Source organism: Euphorbia lathyris, chromosome 8, assembly GCF_963576675.1.
Source record: "Euphorbia lathyris chromosome 8, ddEupLath1.1, whole genome shotgun sequence".
Classification (NCBI taxonomy): Eukaryota; Viridiplantae; Streptophyta; class Magnoliopsida; order Malpighiales; family Euphorbiaceae; genus Euphorbia; species Euphorbia lathyris.
In genome coordinates, this window is record NC_088917.1 from 11,773,205 (window position 1) to 11,793,515 (window position 20,311).

Genomic DNA, 20,311 nt, shown 5'->3' on the forward strand with positions numbered 1-20,311 from the left:
TTTTCAAGAATTAAAGTTGTTCAATGTCATATTTTCTATGGAACTACATTTTCGATTTTCGATTTTCGAAAATCATCTTTTTTGGAACTTTCTCTCTCTAAACATTAACTTTCTCCCTCTTTACCAAACATCATCTAAATAATCTCAAAATAAAAAAGTGGAAGAATTAAAGTTGCTTAGAATATTAGTAGTTCTTAAAATATGTCATTTTTGAAGTCGTCAATGGTGATTTTAATAGTATCAATCGAAAAAGTCCTTATTTTGCTAAAGTTGAAAACCTAAGTCCTTACTTTGAAAAAAAAGTAAATCACAGTCCTTTATCTGAAAATTAGTGAAACCACATGGGTTTTATTTCAAATTTACCCTTTAAATTTTGATTACAGTGACGTATTGACTCTCTTGAACTTGTTTAAAGTTAGGGATGCAAGTGGGGCGGGGATTCCCCATGGGACGGGGATGTGGATCATTTTATCCCCGTGATGGGGATGGGGAATGGTATCCCCGACCCCGCCCCGTTAATCCCCGACGGATTCCCAATTATAATTAAAATTATACTTTAAATATTATAATTTATAACATTTAACTTAAATTAAATAGACTTATTTTCAAATAAAAAATTAAATGGGATAAATAAAATATTAATCGATCAATGACTAAATTGATATTTTTCCTAACTTAAACTAAACTAAAGTCATAGTATCTGTGCTATTTTTTCGAACAAAACCTAGAATTAGAAAGGAGAAGAGAAAAGAAATATATATTGCTTTACAAAAATATATAAATGGTGATTCCCTGCGAGGATGGGGATGTGGAAATAAGGAAAAACATGTTTAAACGGGGATGGGATCCCCGCGATAGGGGACAAATTTGTCCCCATCTAACTCGCGGTGATGGGGATGGGGAATCCCCGACTAGTCGGGGACGGGGATGGAAAATGCATTTCCCATCCCGCCCCGCCCAGTTTGCATCCCTATTTAAAGTGATATACGTTGAAATTGATCTAAATTCATTTTTTTGCTCGCCACGTGGGTTTAAGGAGTTAATCTCGCCACTTTAAACAAGTTCAAAGGGTAACGAGACACACTGTAAGTTCGAAGATCGATTGCGTGGACCAAGTTCAGTGGACTCCTAAAGAGCATTTTGAAGATTTTTTATCATTTTGTTGATTAAACGTTTAATTCTAGGTTTAAAATTTGGCTAATAGAACGTTAATTCATTTTATTTACATTCAAAATTTATATTTTTAATATTTCAAATGTAGTTTTTTGTTTGTCTAATGTATCTTTTAAAAAAATTGTAAAAACCTTATTTCGAACTGTAAAAGCAGACACAGATGAAATGAATAACGTCTCACAGCTAACTAATTTGGTAATTAGAGACTTAACGTGCACGATTATATTCGATGAAGGGCTTAATATTTCCAATTGAAAAGAATAAGAGGCTCAATCAATAAAAAAATAAAAAATAAACCAAAGAGCTTAAAAATACTTTTTTTTTATTGAAATACGGACCTAGCCCAACGGGAATCCCAACCAGGTTGGCAGTCCCGAAAAGGCAAAGAACCAAATATATAAATGAAGAGATGAAACCAGTACAAAGAATGTTTTAAGAAAATCTAAACATATCCCTACCAAGGGCATTATCTCTAGCAAGAAGGGAGCAGAAGTCTGGAAGGGTATTCCACATTTGTAAATCTGAGGCCAGACGTCCGTAATTAGCAAGAGCGTCCGCCACTTGATTTCCCTCACGGAACACATGGGAGACAACCACCTGAATATGCGTCATTGAATCTAAATAATTTAACCAATCCACACGCATTGTCCAGGGAATGATCTGCGCACGGGCACGGAAAATTCAAATAACGTAAGTCGAGTCACTTTCAATCTAGAGACGAGTCCATCCACGTGACCTCGCAATCGAAACTGCAAAAATAGCAGCTTGCAATTCGGCCATGTGTACCAAAGCACAATCAAGGGGGAAGGCAAATGACCCAAGAGGATGCCCCTGACTATTTCGAAAAACCACACCGCAACCAGCTCTACCTGAGATCACGGAGGCCTCAGTGTTAGCTTTAATCCAATCAGATGGAGGGGGCTGCCATCTAACTTCAATGATTCGAGGGGCCCTATGACGACGAGCGTTTAACCCGAGATTATGGAGAATAGATAACTCCACAACAGAATTCCATACCGATCCGTTGCTGATTCTATCAGAGCTACGAATTGCAGACCAAAGATAGCGTAATTCCTCATGAATGTTTAGTGGCTTGCTCTAAAAAATAGCAACATTTCTTACAGACCAGATCAACCAAATAGCGTTGACAAGCGCGACCTGCCAGAGGAAAAGGACTTGCGAACTGAACTTGTGTGAGAAGACGTGTTGCAAGAGGGTCTGTAGAGAAGAATCAAGTACAAGTCTTCTACCAAATAAAGCCGATATGCTAAACCAGATTTGGGAAGCAAATGGGCAATGAACAAGCAAATGGTCACTCATCTCATAAGCCATTAAACAGACCGGACAGTGAGATATTAGAGGCAGACCTCTAGCACGGAGCGCATCATGAGTTGGTAAAGCGCCCCAGTATGCACGCCATCAAATCATGGAGTGTGACGGTTGAATAAAAGGTTTCCAAATTGACTGAAAAACCAAAGGCAAAGTCGGAGGAGCATGTAGCCAGTGATAGAATAACTTTACCATGAAGAGGCCATTGCTCGCAGGTCTCCAAAAACATAAATCATGTTCGGAGCCATTTCCATGCACATTCCGGATGCGCTGGTGCAACGGACTAGCCAGCATCGGAAGATCCCGCCAGTTGCCATTTTCATAAAAATCTGAGATTCTATCAGTGAGCTTCAAACGGTCTAACATAGAAATCCCAAGCTGTTCAGCCAGTGGCGGAAAAATCCATTCTGAATTCCAGAATGACAACTCAGAAGATGATCCAAATGACCAAAAACAATTCTCCCGTAACTTGAGATAGTCGGCATTGACAGACCACCAAATAGACGATTGCTGCAACCGAAACTTTGGCAAACCAGCCCTGTTTAGAAAGCGCGTCCTCAACAAATTAAAGCATAAAGAATTAGAGGAAAGAAAGCCCCACGCCAATTTACCACTCATAGCCAAGTTAATGTTCGAGAGGTGTTTAATACCCAACCCTCCTTCCTTTAAGGACTTTAAGCAAACCTTCGAGGGAACAATAACAAGCTTTTTGGACAAAACTGAACCCGTCCAAATGAAATTCCTCATGTGTCTATTGAGCCTATTTAGCAAACTCACAGGCCATTTGTAAACCATAAAGGTGTGGGTCAGAGAGCTAGTGATAACTGAATTAACAAGTGTCAGCCTACCACCCATAGAGAGAGATGTCCCCGCCCAGCGCGAGAAAGAGAGAATAATTCTATCTGCAGTCGCCGCAAGGTATTTAGCTCTTGGGATCCCTTGAAAAAGAGGAACGCCCAAGTAATTAAATGGGAGAGATCCAATTTTGATTCCAATTAAACCCGCTTATCTGTTCCGACGTCTGAGTAAGATCGAATCCCCAAAGAAAATCTCAGACTTTTGCCAATTCACTAATTGTCCATATAGAGAGCCATATAAATCAAAAATATCCATGAGAGCATGTATATTCGAGATGCTTACCCTGCAGAAAGCTAAAATATCATCTGCATAAAACAAGTGCGAAGGCATTACAAAAGAAGTAGAATAATCCATCGGAGACAGCGACCCACGCAGGGTATGAGCATTGATAAACGGCTAAGGAAATCCTCCGCTAAACCAAATAGAAGAGGAGAAAGTGGATCTCCTTGTCTTACTCCTCGAGAGCAAGAGAAATACCTAGCAGGTCCATTAGTAGTAAGAATCGAGATATGAACCGAAGAGAGTATCACATGAATCCAATCAATGAATTGAGAGGAAAAACCAAACAACTTAAGAACTTCAAGCAGAAATTGCAAGTTTAACGTATAAAAGGCTTTCCTAATATCCACCTTCAGGCACATGTTACCACCAAAACATTTTTTATTCAAGAGATTGACACCTTCAGAAGCGATTGCAATGCACTGATGGATTTGGCGCCCTTTTATGAATCCAAATTGATTCTCTATAACAATTCGGCTAGCAATAATGGCGAGCCTATCAGCTAAGATTTTTGAGATGATTTTGAATGTGAAATCGCTCATAACAATCGGCCTATACTGTTCAATTATCGAGGCACCAGGGACTTTGGGGATAAGTGCCATCAAGCTTGAATTCAGCCCACCAGAGATTTTTCCATGCTGAAAGAACCACTGAATCATTTTACACACGTCACTACCCACAATGCTCCAATAGGACTGAAAGAAATGACCGATGAAGCCGTTAGGGCCAGGAGAGCTAGAAGGATCCATGGAAAAAACCGTATGGCGGATGCAATCCTCATCAGGACAGACGGTTAGAGAAGTGTTCTCAAAATCCGTCACAACCCGAGGAACCATATCAGAAACGAGAGCCAAATCCACCGGATTCCCACCTGTGCTGGCGAACAGGTTATCATAGTAAGAGATAATATGATTAGAAATAATATTTGGGTCAGTGTGAGAAACCCCATCAATTGTTAAAGCAGAAATTCCCATATACGATTTTCGCATCGTAGAGACACGTTGAAAGTAGCTTGTATTACGGTCCCTCAGCAAGCCACCGCACCTGGCTTTTTTCTTTCAAATATGTTTCTTGCTGAAGCAAGTGAAGGTCCAACTTCTCATGAGCGGCCAACTCACGTTCCTGAAGATTCAATGACCATCCAGCAGATTGAATAGTCTGCTGAATATCTGCAAGGGAGATGCGCGCCTCATCAATGTTAGCATTGAAGTTACCAAAAATATTAATATTCCAATTTCTCAAAATAGTCCTCAGACCACGTAACTTATGACACAGCAAAGGAGCCAGCAGAAGAGCAGGGGCATGGCCATCCCAATGATTTTTTTATTATCCCATAAAGCTCAGGATTACTAACCCACATTTTTTGAAATCTGAACCGAGAGATCCTATCAGAAGTAGTAAAAAATTTGAACAGAAGGGGCTGGTGGTCCGAGTGATGACGCGTCAGCCCCACATAGCATGAATTCCAAGTTTCCGTAAAATCAGCCGAAACTAAAGCCCTGTCAAGCCGAGAATTGACACGCCCCTCACCAGTTCTCTCATTACACCAAGTGAAGAAACAACCAGTAGAGGCAGGGGCGGATGTAGGGGGGGTCAAAGGGGGCATTTCCCCCCCCCCCTTCATCCCATTAAAAAAAAAAATTAAAATCCAAAAATAAGGGTTTAAGTGCAAAAATACCCCTAATGTTTTGGGTCATAAGCAATTTTATCCCTAATGTTGGAAGCCAAGAGCAATTTTACCCCTAACGTTGATAAATTGGGTCAATTTGAGAAATAATTCATCAAACTGTCTTCTCGGTCATGAATAATAGTGTCTGAAATTGATCCAATTTATCAACGTTAGAGGTAAAATTGGTGCAAAATTATAAAATTGATATGCAATTTGTGCAAAATAAAGAAAAAAATGACTGTATTTTATAATAGTGTCTGAAATTGATCCAATTTATCAACGTTAAGTATAAAATTGCTCTTGGCTGCAAACATTAGGAGTAAAATTGCACCATTTTAGATGTTAGGGGTAAAATTACACCTGACCCAAAAGGTTAGGGATATTTGATGCGTAACAACCCGAGAATTCCAGAAATTGATGATTATGAGTCGGAAACATTATAATTTACGTTTTTTATCAAAAAAATCATGAAAATAATGCATGACAATTGAACGATTTTGCATTTTTCGTCACCAAAAATTGAACAATTTTGCATTTTTTGTCACAAAAAAGTTGAACAATTTTACATTTTTTGTCTAAAATTTTTTTACGTAGAATTTTGCCTCATACCCCCTCAAATCCTGGATTCGCCACTGAGTAGAGGGAATATTCAGTCAATCCCCATCATCCACAAAATTCCTGAAGTCACGACATTATATCAATATAATATCAAAATGAATAAAGCAAATAAATTACATCAAAGTTTCCCCAAAAGAATATAGATTAATTAATTGAGTTATAATTAGTTATATTAATATTGAAAGATTTATAGATTGTTAAATTATGGTAATTATTATGTTGTGGAACCCTTTAATCCTTATGTCTCTTGGAATTGACCCAATTATATAATCTTTGTACCAAATTTCTTGCATGTACCCTTTTTGGTGTGGACCATTTTCCATAATACAATAATTAACATCATTGCAACTATTCATCTTACCAAAGAATAGTATATCATATGCATCTTATTTTTTGGTATATATATAATGATGGTGTGATGAGTTCCAATATACAAACTAGTGGTATAAACTAGTCGAGCCGAATCTAGGTAGGTTTGGTATTATCTCGTTAATATTTCGAATCTAGCTTTGATCGATTCGAATTTTAACCGAATCTGGCTGAGTTTTAATCGACCTTCTAACGAGTTTTAACAAAATTTATCATATGTGCATAAAATAAGTAGCGTATGAGATAAAAAAAAATCTTATAGCATATTCCATATGAGTTTTAGAAAAATTATAAAGAACAACAATCGCATGTTATGATCGAGATTCAAGAATAGTAGATAGTACTCGTGGTCAAAGAACACAAACTCACAAAAAAAAAACAATGAAATATATATTAAAGTTTGTAATGTATTTCTTGCCAAAACCTAATTTTTCAGCTAAAGATTCAAATGCCTAAGCTTTGTTGTGTCATTTTCTTATGGGTTAAATCTTACGTGAGTTGTAAATTGTGATGAAAACTAATAATATTTAATGAAAGAAAAATTTAAAACAATGAAGTATAGATATAATGAAATATATATATAGTAATTAAAAATAATCGAGTCTGTTTGCGAGCTTTCGAGCCGAACGTGAACAAGCTCAAGCTCAGATTCGTTAGTGCTCGAGTCGTCCTATCGAGTTGAGCTTTGACCGAGCCGGACTCGAACAGTTTTTGAACTACAAGGGTTATTGACGCCCCTAATACAAACAATGAGAAATTATCATTTTTGAACTAGTTAAAAAATATATAATTAAGATGATATATGTGTATGAAGATTGTTATAATATATATTTTATGTGATTATACATAATATAAATTAAAAAATTATAATAATAATTATGATAAACAGATTGTGTAAATTTTGTTAGGGTGTTGCTGTTTACTGCTTCTATATTATTAATTACCGTCTCTTATTGGATAATTTTGTCCTTTTCATATTTTTTTTTAAAAATGTTAGTTGGTTCACTCTTCCGATCAAAACTGAAATTATGAAAATAATTGGTCCATGACAATCTAAAAACCCTGGAAATAGATGATTACGAATCAGAAAAATTAAACAAGATACCAATTTTGAAAAATTTATATTTTTTATCACATGGGGTTTGAAAAAACGTATGGACATAGGCCATGCGGTCACGGAAACCGCCTGGCTGGTGGCCAGACGGGCACATGAAGAAATAACTATTCAACTTTATGTCGCGACTACCAAGGAGTTTGGATCAAGGGTTTTGCGGTCAATCTGGGATCGTGCTCGGCTTTCGCTGCGGACACGGTTTAAACATGGTATGGCAAGCAGGCTATAGAAAGGTAATGTTAGAGGTTGATTCAAAGAACGTTAGTCAAGTTTTAGAAGAAGATGAAAATGCCCATAATCCCCAAGATGAGTTAATCAGAAAATGTTGGGAAATAATGGATAGAGATTGAGAAATAATTCTAAAGCACACCTACCGTGAAGGTAGTTAAGCTGCTGACTGGATGACAAATTTCGCAGGACGAGTTGCAATGGGTTATCACAAGTGTGATGTGCCTCCTGTAGACCTCCAGAAAATTCTTGACGAAAACCACTTAAGAAGGTCTACGAAGGGAGTTATGTTATTGTCGTAGTTTTTTTCTTCTTTTCCGGGCTCTGCCTTCTTTGTCACCCAAAAAAAGTACCAATTAGAATTTTACTACTTTATATTATTTAATACCAATTTAATTTGTACTATTTTATATTAGCATTTTTTAATATATACTATGATTAGAATTCAACTTTTCTAATAAATATTATGGGGAAATTTATATAATAATAATTAAATGGGATTTTTTAAGAGAATTATAATGGAGTGATAATTCTGTTAATTATATGAAACAGTCACATGAAGAAATAAGAATCTATGGGAAAATGACTTCAGATTTTTCTTGAAGAAAGAAAGAAGTTAATGCTAACCTTTGAATTTTTGTTTTCCTTCATATAAAACAAAAACGCTATATATAATAATTATTATTATTATTATCATAGTCATGTGAAATGAATTTGGTCATCAATTTGAAAAATATATATTATCAGTTTTCCATTATTTTACAATAATCATAACTTGCAATAAGCTGCCCAACTGTAAATAAGTAATAACTACTATAATCATAATAATAATAATAATAATAATAGTTAGGGATAAAGAAAAAAATATACACTCTACCATTTTGAATTTTTTTTAAACTCGTACAATAGATAATATATTTTTTAATTTTTACGTCTAATCATATGTTTATGATCCGTTACTAATAAGTGATAAAATGACTCACATATAAAATGTAGAAAACAAGATTCATGACCGAGAAAACAGTTTGGTGAATCTCAAATTGATCCAATTTGACAATGTTAGAGATAAAATTGCTTTTGGTTGCGAACGTTAGGGGGTAAATTTCACCATTTTAAATATTAAGGATAAAATATTGCTCATGACCGTAAACGTTAGGGGTATTTTTATACCTTATCCTTATTATTTAGTTAGGCATAATATTGCATTGTTTCGTTAGGGGTAAATTTCACCATTTTAAATATTAAGGATAAAATATTGCTCATGACCGTAAACGTTAGGGGTATTTTTATACTGTATCCTTATTATTTAGTTAGGCATAATATTGCATTGTTTCGTGCCTTTAAGGTATGCTTGAAATTCCACAAAAACGTTAGGGATATACTAATAAGAACGTAGTTTAGTTACAGTTAAGACTCATTACCTTCCATGCGAATGTATTTAATAAAAATCCAACCTGTAATTTCTTATTAAAAAATTCAGCATAATTAACAATTGATCTACAATTAGGGTTGTAACTGTGTCGAGCTTTGTCCTGTTCATGCTCGACTCGCCAAAAAATTGATAGCTCGAGCTCAATATTCTGTTCGTGAGCTGTTCACAAGTAACTTGTTAATTCTGTTCATAAATTTCGTTCGTGAATAACTCATTAATTATCTACATAATTGTATTGATTTCAAATTTTTTAACACAAAACTACATATTTTTATTAAAAGTAATAGGTCATTTTCCGTAAAAAGCTTTTTGGCATAAAATTGGAGGTTTGAACCAATTTAGAGGTTTTGACTAGTCAAACCTCTAATAGTGGTGTTTGGTGAAGAGATGTTTGAAATAGCTTATTGAGTCCAAAAAACTAATTTTGAAAAAATTGGTTTTATGAGCTTTTTCAATTAGCTTATTGCTTCATCTATTTAGAATTACATTTTTACCCCTAATTACTAACCCTTATCCCAAATAAAGGGTTTATCATATCTTTATTTGTCATTTTTACACTAACAGCTATTAACAATCAGTTAAGTTTTACCAAACAATTTTACACAATCAACTAGTCAAATCAACTAACTAAAAATATAATCACCTAATAGGTAAGCTTGCCACCAGCATGAACATTATAATTAAGTTATTCATTGAATCTCTTATAACCGAGCTTTCGAACCGAGTTTCGCCATGTTTAATCTCGACTCGTTTATAAATCGAGTTGAACATAATCGAGCTTTTATCAAGCTGAACACCGAATCGATGATGAACAGCTCGATTCATCAGCACCCCTAATTACAACCAGTAACACTAATACTAATTATTTAAAAAATAAAATTAATAAAATAGAAAATCCCAAAGTTCAAAAAGTGGGACCCAATAATTTAAAAAATGGTTGCCACCAGAGCAGGTCAAGGAAAAAAGAGACAAATTGCCCAAATGTCTGTAAACAAACCCAACTACAAAAACCCACCTCTCCCCCACGCTAGCCACTCAATTTCTCTTCAGACATTTCATCAAACACTTTCCTTACAAAAAAAAACGTTTCTTCTCCTTCCACTTCCATGGCCAGACCTCAACAGAGATACCGAGGCGTCCGACAAAGGCACTGGGGCTCTTGGGTCTCCGAAATCCGCCATCCCCTATTGTAAGTTGCAGAAATTAGAAACGTTTCTCTCTAATTTCTGTTTAAATCCTAAATTCAATCGAAACGTTTCTTTTGCAGGAAGACTCGGATATGGCTAGGCACATTTGAGACTGCCGAGGATGCTGCGAGAGCTTACGATGAAGCTGCGAGACTCATGTGCGGGCCAAGGGCGAGGACTAATTTTCCTTACAATCCAAATGCGACTCAATCTTCGTCGTCGAAACTTCTCTCGGCGGCTTTGACAGCGAAATTGCATCGATGTTATATGGCGTCTCTGCAATTGACGAAGCAAGGATCTAAGGCTCCGATTTCGTGTTCGAGGACTAGTGTTTTTTCTGCGGCTGATGGTTCCGGCAATGGCATTGCGGTGAAAAAGGAGGAATCGGGTTTTCCGACGGAAATTCCGTCGGTAAAGGCGACGAATTGGGTTGAAGTTGAGAGTAATCAATTGCAATTTAAGCCACTTGAGGATGATCACATTGAGCAAATGATTGAGGAATTGCTTGATTATGGGTCACTTGAGTTACGATCTACGACGACTCTGTAACGAGAAATTCTACTGAAGTCCGGGATCAACTGGTGGTCCTTGACTCCCTAGGAGATGACATGTCAGCAATAGTATTGATGTGTCACTACATTGTAGAAATTTTCGTCCGTAGCACTATTAGTATTGGATAAACGGCTAATTTTGTCCCCCAGATTAACTGAGAAGATCGGTTTTACACTTATCGTACAAAGCGGTTCAATATATGTCTCGTGATAGAAAAACTAGCTCAATTTTATCACTTTTCTATCGGTAATTGGTGTTTACTTCGAAAAGGGTAAAATTGAATTAGAATTTCTTCGTGAGATCAAATTTGGATTGTTTGTATAGTAAAAGTAAAATTAATTTTCCGAAATAATTCGAAGGGCAATTATAGCTATTATTGGTATTAGAGATCATCATCTTCGTCGTCATTGTCGTAATTGGCTGCCATAAGTGACGGATTCAAGGGAGGCATGGAGGTTTGAGCATCCAATAGTCGTGGAAAATGCCGAAAAAACTCTATAGAAGTTGTGTACGGGGATTTTATTTTATTTAGGTAAAATCATTTAAAATAATAATTAACTACCCATAAATCGTTGGATAGCATCTCAAATACCCGTGCTAATAAATCCTGGATGCATCACTTATTTGCTAATTTTAACCAATTTTCTATCATTGGCCCTTTCTATATGGCTACTAGAACTACAGAATTAGTCAATGATCTCTCAATGTACAGCAAAGTAAGAGTATTTATTATAATATTAATTAGCATCTTCTTTTTATGTCTTAATTCAATTTTATCCCATTTCAAGAAATTCTTTTACTAATTTTTGTTGATATATATTTAGAAAAAAAAAAAGTAAAATTGAATTAAAGTTCCTACAGGGTAAAATTGAATTGTTTTGTACCGAATGAAAATTAAATTAAATTTCTACAATAATATTAGGAGTAAATTTGATTTTTATCCCTTAATGTAAGCGCAATTGTGTATATTTAGAAAAAAAACTTGTATATTAGTACAATAAAATATATATCGACATGCGTCTTTCTGTACTAATTCGACATCAATACCAAGTTAAAAGGGTAAATTATATTCATGATGTCTCAATTTTAAAAAAAAAAATTATGGTCTTTTTATCTTTAATATTGGATATAAAATTTCCTCAAAATTTCTCATTTATTAATATAAAAGGTTCTTGTAAAAGTAATAACCTCAAAATGACCAACAGCAGTCTTAAAATAAAATAAATTCAAAAATTAAAGTTGTTTAAAATTTCATTTTTTTTTTATGAAATTACTGTTTTTGATTTCTTATAGAACTATTTTTAAAGCTTTATGTTTTTAATCAAACAAAGCTAAAATAACTTTAAAACTAAAAAATTCAAAAAATTAAATTTATTTATAATATCATTTTTATCGGCTCTACTCTAATTAACCACTATTATAGAGTGGTAAAAAATCAAGGGAGATTCATATTAATAAAGGGTAAAGTATAGTGATATTTTTGGGTAAAATTTTAAAGGTAAGAAGCTATAAAGAAAGTAAGACTTAAGTTGAGAGAATTATAGGGTAATTTGTCCAAGTTAAAAGGATTAATTTGATATGCAAAGTTATGGCTGTAAATGAGCAGCGGCTCGATAAAAGCTCGACAGGGTTTAGCTCAATTTGTAAACGAGCTGTGCTTGAGCACGACAAAACTCAACTCGAAAAGTCGCGAGCAAGCTCAGTTAGGTTCAAGAACAAGCTCGATTATAATGGCCATAAACACATTTATGAGCAAGTTTAGTTCAATTATTTTTAATAATAGTATTTTTATTAAAGGGAAAATGTAAAGAAATGCAGTTTTGTGTAAACTTTTGTGTTGTAGGTTTCAAAACTATGTAGTTTTGTGGTAAAGAAATTTCAAATAAACATAATTAATGAGTCGTTCCTAAGCGAAAGTTCATGGCTCCACCACTGAGTTCACGAACAGGATATTGAGTTCGAACTCATCAATTTTCTAACAAACCGAGCATGAATAGATCTAAGCTCGGCTCTGCTAAGCTCACGTAGTCGAGGAGGCAATCCAGTGCTTGCGGGGCCGGAGCCTACCTGCTCTGGCAAAACCCTGAGTAGGGTGCTGCCTCCGCGAGAATTAGCCCCTCTCTTCCCTTCAACCTTCTCCCTCTTTTTTAAAGTCTAAATCATTTCTTTCTTTTTTTCTTTACTATCAATCCTCCTCTTTCATCCATTCATCGTGTCGCCTGCGTCAAAGTCCGCTCCACTGCAGGATCAAAATCAACTCCCATAATCTCAAATCCTGGCTCATGAACCACCACTTAACTCATGAACAGAATGTTGAGCTCGAATTCATCAATTTTGTAACAAACCGAGCATAAGTAGACCAAAGCTCGACTCCGCACAGCTCGATTACAACCTATGCAAAGTTGATTTTCAATCTATTTGAAAGATGAAATTGATTCTTTTTATCCTATTCTTCTACTTGTATTCTCAAAACTAACAATGATGTATTCCAATGGTAAAGAAAAAAGAAAAAAGGTCTCCAAATTATTAATAATTATTGTTTTTTACTTTTAATATGAAGTGTAGAATGTTGAAAAGAAGAAAGTTTTGTGATGGAAAAGAACAGAATTTTAGTGGAAACAAAAAGAGTAATCCATTGATTTTGTTCCACTTTTTGCTATAAAGTTTTTCATAACATAAATTCTTTCCATTTTTCACAAAACAATCCACAAAAAATAGTGCTACTTATGAAATTAATTTAAAAAAAAACATGGCATTAAAAACAGAGCAGAGTGTTATGTTTTCTTTGCCTGTCAGAAAGATAGATAGGTGCCAAATTTTTCAAAGGTGTTTGAAAAATTGAAAACCCTTTTTAGTTGCTTTAATTGTTTTTGTTAGGATGTGAAAACAAATAATTGTGTTATTATAATTTTGTTGTGTTATTAAGTTCTGATTGATAGCTTTTTTAAATTACTTAAAATGTTTTGATAATTTCATTAAGGGTTAAGGTGCAAAAATACCTCTAACGTTTTGGGCCAGGACCAATTTTACCCCTAACGTCTAAAATGGTGCAATTTTACCCATAACGTTGGAAGCCAATAGCATTTTACCCCTAACGTTAATAAATTGGGTCTATTTGAGAAATAATTCATCAAGCTGTCTTCTCAGTCATGAATCTTGTCATCTACACTTCATACGTGTGTCATTTTATCAGTAACAACTCATAAACATACGTTGGGATTTGAAAAAGAATAAAAAAATATAATGTCTTTTTTGTACGAATTAGACAAAATAAATTCAAAAAAATATAATGTCTTTTTTGTACGTATTTTTGAGAAATGAAGTATGAATGACCTTCCGAGCCACTAGGATCAGGCCGATACGCTTTCTCAAGTGAATTCATCGATCAGGCACTGGGCCTTCCCTTCTCTCTCCTTTAAAGAAAAGCGATTACCTACCTTATAGTTGCGCTATGCGTAGCCTTGCAGCAGAATGAGTTGGATATAAAAGGTGTGCTAAGATCGATCTATGCCTTCAATAGCAAGTTGGCAACAGCCTTCTCCTATGCTTTTTTCTGGGATTCAATACCGGCATTAGAAGTATGTGCGGAAAGACTGGTTATGAATGCAAGATTTCTTGATAGAGAAATGTGTGCTGAGCCAATCCGTAAAAGAAAGAGTACCACTGAGATGAGAAAGCAAACTTAGCTAAAACAGCCAATAGGAAGTCCCAAGAGACACGTAAGCCTTTTGCATATCAACTTTGCCAATGTCCAAACCATAATGCTTTTCAATATCCGCAGCAGGCAAGGGCAATATTTTCAACAATATTACGGCCAGGAACAAAGCCCGTTTCTTTTTTTCTTATTTTTCCATTAGTTCCCAGATCAAAGGAAAATTTCGGGAATTTATGGAGCTGTACTGTATCTGGATTGAACAGATACCCCTTGAACAAGGGTTGAAGTTCAGACCTATGTTTGTTTTCGACATTACCTTCGTGTAAGGTTACACAGGCTTCTTTAGTTCAACGTTGCGGAGTTGATTTGAAAAGGGCTTAAAAAATAAAATCCCCTTTCTTATCATTTCCGTTTGAGTTGGCTAATTTTAAGGATCTGTGTACCTTCACAAATACACGGGGTGAGCAGGCGAGGCGACACAAGGGCTGTTATGGCCCGAGTATGTTCGCTTTCCGTTCGACAGTAATAACAAGATTATTTCAGGATGGTCTATTGACCTTTTCTGGGATAGAATCTATCAGGAACTGAACGATGTTACCGCAACCCTTGGTTGCCTGCGAATGCAAAGCGTTACTACTTGACTAAGAAAACCTTACCAGGAAATCAGTATGCAAGGCAGGCTCAGGCAAGCTAGTTCCTCGTAAGCACAGCGATAAAAAGACAAGCAATTGAGTCTCTTCCGTCTGCCTCTCGGCGCCCGAAAGCGGGGGCAGGGGACGGCATGTCTAGGAATAGCTCTGAAGGTTCGAACCGGTCTTCTCCTCTAGAAGTAGGCCTGTGGGAGGAATCTATCAATCTGTTCCAGAAAGGGAGCGGCCTCGGAAGAAATTAAGTCTGTCCCTTGGTGGCCTCCGTACGTACGGATACCGGTCATTGCCACACCTGTTAGCTTCCCCCCGATCGATGGATACAGAGATTTGTTTGGTCCCCCACTGCCCGATTGATTGCGAATTCGACCTAGCTCCACGCTAATCGATTGAAAGATATCCCCCTTTCCATTAACCACCCATCTCCTGTCATGATCGGCCAGCAATTGATCCCTGAACCCCCATTCCCATCACTGAGTTTAAATCCCAATCAACAGGTAGCCGCAAGGGCTTATCTATCAACAGGGCATTTAGTTCCATCATTAGATCCGTCTATTCGGGGAGCGAGACGGGGCCTTCCCTCTCCAATCTCATTCTCTGGAGAAGGCATCGGGGGAGCAGGGCTAGCAGGAGATGATCCAGGAAGCATTGAAGCGGCTACAGAAGCAGGAGGAAAAAAACCTTACACCATTCCATTTCTTCCAGTCCATGCGATGGGCACCAGTCCTTTGAATCCTCTTTCCTCCGGGGTACCTTGGCCCCTTCAATGAAGGAAAGAAGGAGAAGGGCGGGGGCAAGGAATCCAGAGCGAAGGACAAGCGTTAAGATAATTATATACTATTTCTGTCTTCAAGTGCAAAAGAAATAGCTTGCGTAACAGCTACAATTGTTTCAGCGGGAGCAGTGGTATTGGAAACGTCTTTAGGTCTTAGATTCATTCCTTGGCAGCTACCTAGCATTCCAAGTGTGAACTAAGCTGGTCCCAAGAGATCTTTTCTTTTGTCTCATTTCTTTTCTAGTCCAATGTATGATTGGGTACGGTACAACCTAGCAACTACAAGGAAGGTCATGATCAACTTGACGGGATGTTTGAACCTGTTATGGCTGAGGCGGTGGCTATTCGGGAAGTATTATCTTGGTTGAAGGCAGGGAACTACCAAGACGTGGACGTCCGATCAGACTATTTATCGGTTGTTCAATCTATTAACGAGTCCATGTTTCAACTATCTTACATAGGGGATGTGATTGCTGATTGTATTTCCTTATTACGAGACCTTGTTGATGTCTCTATTTTTTTTGTTGGACGTGCAACGAATTCTGCAGCTCATCGTCTTGCTCGAGCTGTAGGATCCGAGTCTGTCCGTGGAGAGTGGGATGGCCCTCCTCCGTTCTTATTCGATGTAATTTCTGTTGATAATTCTTAATATAGCTTTCTTTGATTCAAAAAAAAATCAAAAAATTCACCAAATTTATAAATATTAATCTCAAATTCTATTATTAAATTATAAAAAACATGAAATCCTTTTTTCAGAACGAATTGTTATGCAATTGGTGCTGAATAAGGAGAAAAAATATCTGTGTTTTATAATAATGTCTGAAATTGACCAAATTTATTAACGTTAGGGGTAAAATTGCTCTTGACTTCCAACGTTAGGGGGCAAAATTGCACCATTTTAGACGTTAGGGGTAAAATTGCTTCTGACCCAAAACGTTAGGGGTATTTTTGCACCTTAACCCTTTCATTAATTTATTTAAAATATAGTCAATTAATTTCTCGGTTAGAAAGTGATTAGGGATATGGGCCTGGCCCAAATAAAGACCCATCAGGCCCACTAACGATGCCTATAAATACAACCCATAAAGAGGGATTTAGGTATGCTCTCTCTCTATATATATAACCTCATTGCGCACCTCGCGTATTTTAAGTACTAACTTGACCGTCGGAGTGTTCTCAGGGACCGATCCCTTCACAGAGACGTCGACCCTGGCTAAGACACCTTGGAACCGCTTCAAGGACATCCCCGAGTTACTATTCAGTCCCATATCTAATTAGAAAGAAATAAACTGTATGCGGAAGATGTGTTGTGAAAAATCAAACAAATTGACACATAAGCGATACGTCGGACTTGAAAGCCTTAACTTTGTGAATTATATAATAACATTGTCCATTTTTTACTGTTTTAATAGTCTGGTACACTGGGAGGAAGTGTTGTTATAACTAGATTAAGGAACGTCAAAAATTCTGCTCAAGTAACTGCAGATAGTGGATTTCACGGTGGAAAAAAAAATTAAGTATCCCCTTTCTGTTTTTCTACGTGGGATTCCAAGTCCCACGAGTCGCTTACATGTTAATTTGTTGACTTTTTTGAGGCTCGTGTGACACATTTTACGCATGTGGTTTACTTCTTTGAAACTGATAGATTAATTGACAATATTTTACGTAAGTTGAGGGGATTATCAGACATATTATGCAATTTAAGTGGGTTTCGAAACACTTTGAAAGTTGAAGAGACCACTCAAACTTTTTGGATAAGGGTTAAAGGGGAGATGATGTATTACGCCTATATTCTATAGGGTAAATTACACCCATGGCCACTGAACTTTACCCATTTAACATTATGATCACTGGACTTCAATTCTTAATAGTATGGCAACTGAGCTTTACATTTTTTAACACTGGTGGTCACTCAACGCCTCAAAATGACCGTTGATGGTCTAAAAATAAAAAATCCAAAGCGTAATGATATTTTAAGGAACTTTAATTCTTGAAAATTTTCGTTTTGAGGTCATTTAGGTGTTGTTTTGTTAGGAGAAAGAGTGTGAATTTTTAGAGAGAGAAAGCTCTAAAAATGTGATTTTGGAAAATAAAAAATGTGGTTTCATGGTAAATGTCGTTCTGAACAATTTTAATTCTTGAATATTTTCATTTTGAGGTCGTTAACGGTCACTTTGAGGAGTTATTTAAAATTGAGTGGTCACCGATGTTAAAAAGCGTAAAATTCAGTGGTCATACCGTTAAGAATTGAAGTTGAGTGACCATAATGTTAAAATGGGCAAAATTGAGTGGGCATGGGTGTAATTTACCCATATTCTATATCATCATCTATGGATAAATTATACTCATGGCTTCTGAAATTTATTCATTTTCACAGTGGGTCACTGAATTTGAAAACGTGATATAAAAATCATTTAACTTTATAAAAATCATTCAGATAGGAAAAGACGCCATTTGGTGGAGTCAGGAGATTGTAGCAGATGTAGAGGGCATGAAGAAACTATTTGTCATGCTATGAGGGACTGTGAGAGAAGTAAAGGTATTTGGAGTAAAATTCTCCCCAGTAATATGATTGATATGTTCTTCTCTTATTCTAATCTGGATTGGTTTGAGGATGGGGTCAGTGGGAAATTGCTTTCTAATCTTGACCATGGAGAAATCTTCTTTTCAATTGTCTGTCACCAAATCTGGGATTGGAGGAATAAGGAGATTTTTGAATCTGTTTCTATTAATATCCCTGACTTGGTGGACTTTTTTGCTAAAAAGGTCTACCAGGTTATTAATAGTTTTTTGGAAGATTCTTTTGATCGTTATGTTCAGAGGAAGTCTCTTCACTTTCTTTGCTGGAGAAGACCTCAAGAAGGGGTGATAAAGCTCAACACGGATGGATCTTGTCTTACTAATGGTAATATTGCTGCTGGTGGAGTCTTGAGAGATGATGGGGGTGCTTGGATTTCTGGGTTCTCGCATAATCTTGGCATAGGGTCCTCCTTCTTAGCCGAGTTGTGGGGTATTTATTCTGGTCTTGCACTGGCCAGCAGTATGGGGATTGTTAATCTGAGTGTTGAATCTGATAATCAGGAAGCTATCAGGTTAATTTCCAGCAATTTAGCTATTGGGATGAAAGGCAAAAATATTATTAAAGGGATCAAGAGGCTCTGCCATTCCTTTGCTTCTATCACTTTCTGTCATATTTTTAGAGAGCAGAACAGGGTGGCGGATCGTCTAGCGGCTGCAGGTCATGAAGGAAGTTGGGGAGTCACTAATTATCCTGTTCCTCCGGCCTTTCTCTCCTCAATCCTTCTGGATGATGTGGTGGGAGTTAGCTTTTCCAGGCTAATCCCGAGTTAGGTTTTGTTTTGTTTGTTTTTTATTTTTCTTATTCCTACAAAAAAAAATAACATTATGGGCACTAAATTTTAGTTAACGTTTCAAAATGAACGTTGATGATCTTAAAGTAGAAATTTCTGATGATATTCTAAGCAACTTTAAACCTTCAATTTTTTTTTTTTGTTGTTGTTTTAAGGTCATCTAAATGTTGTTTGACTATGAGAGAGAAAATGAATGTTTGAAGATATAAAGATCCTAAAATAGTGATTTTGGAAAAAAAAATTATATGACTCAATTGATAAATGTGGTTCTAAACAATTTTAATTCTTGGATGTTTTCAATTTGAGATGTCAATTAAATTTTAGTGGTCATAATGTTTTTTTTTTTTTTTTGAAGAAAAAGTGACCATAAAAACTGAGTAACTTACGTTTTGAAGTGTAGTGGTCGTACTTAAAAATAAGTAAAGTTCAATTGATGTAATTTACCCCATTATCTATGATATAAATAGGAAAAGGAATATTTTTAACTTCTTTGATTTTTTTTTGATTTTTTTTGTTAATTGAGTGGTTGGTATTTCAATTTTTATCGCATTGAGTCATGGATTAATTATTATCATATATATTTAAATTTATATTTGTTAAATTGGTTTTTTTTGAAGCAATATTTGTTAAATTAGTTAGTTGTAAATATTTAATATTAAAGAGTATTAATCATTTTATTTGTATTGGAATTTCTATTTTTATACGGATGGAATAAAGTTTTATGATTTCGTTATAGCCATATTAGATATATATATATATATAAACTAGTGGTACATTATGGCCATTGCCTCCTTAATTTTAGTCTTATTTTCTTTATGATCTTTCAACTTCAAAACTAATATAAAAGTTTTGAACTTTGCCCTTTATAAATATAAAAGAAAAAAATTATGAAAATAAACAATATCAAAATGATTGTTGAATTAAAGTTGTTTAGCAACATTTTTCTGAAGTACCACAATTTTTATTTAACAAAATCACCATTTTCGAAACTCATTCTTTCTGAACAATAATTTTCTCTTTCTAACTAAAAATACTTAAATATTCTCAAAATAAAT

The 20,311-nt window shown here is 35.7% G+C and overlaps 1 protein-coding gene across 1 annotated transcript; it reads left to right on the forward strand.

The window, feature by feature from the left end:
* The first annotated feature begins 10,109 nt into the window (after positions 1 to 10,109).
* LOC136203052 (ethylene-responsive transcription factor ERF003) lies at positions 10,110 to 11,543 on the forward strand. The gene is made up of 2 exons (XM_065994090.1): positions 10,110 to 10,258; positions 10,337 to 11,543. Exons 1-2 carry the CDS (start codon positions 10,176 to 10,178, stop codon positions 10,803 to 10,805), a joined length of 552 nt encoding a protein of 183 aa, XP_065850162.1. The 5' UTR covers positions 10,110 to 10,175; the 3' UTR covers positions 10,806 to 11,543.
* Positions 11,544 to 20,311: the final 8,768 nt, after the last annotated feature.

Bases quoted from the DNA above. Each gene is read 5' to 3' on its own strand.
- LOC136203052 (XM_065994090.1), top strand. From the start codon at position 10,176: ATGGCCAGACCTCAACAGAGATACCGAGGCGTCCGACAAAGGCACTGG. The intron at 10,259-10,336 runs GTAAGTTGCAGA...TTTCTTTTGCAG, and splicing joins GAAATCCGCCATCCCCTATT to GAAGACTCGGATATGGCTAG.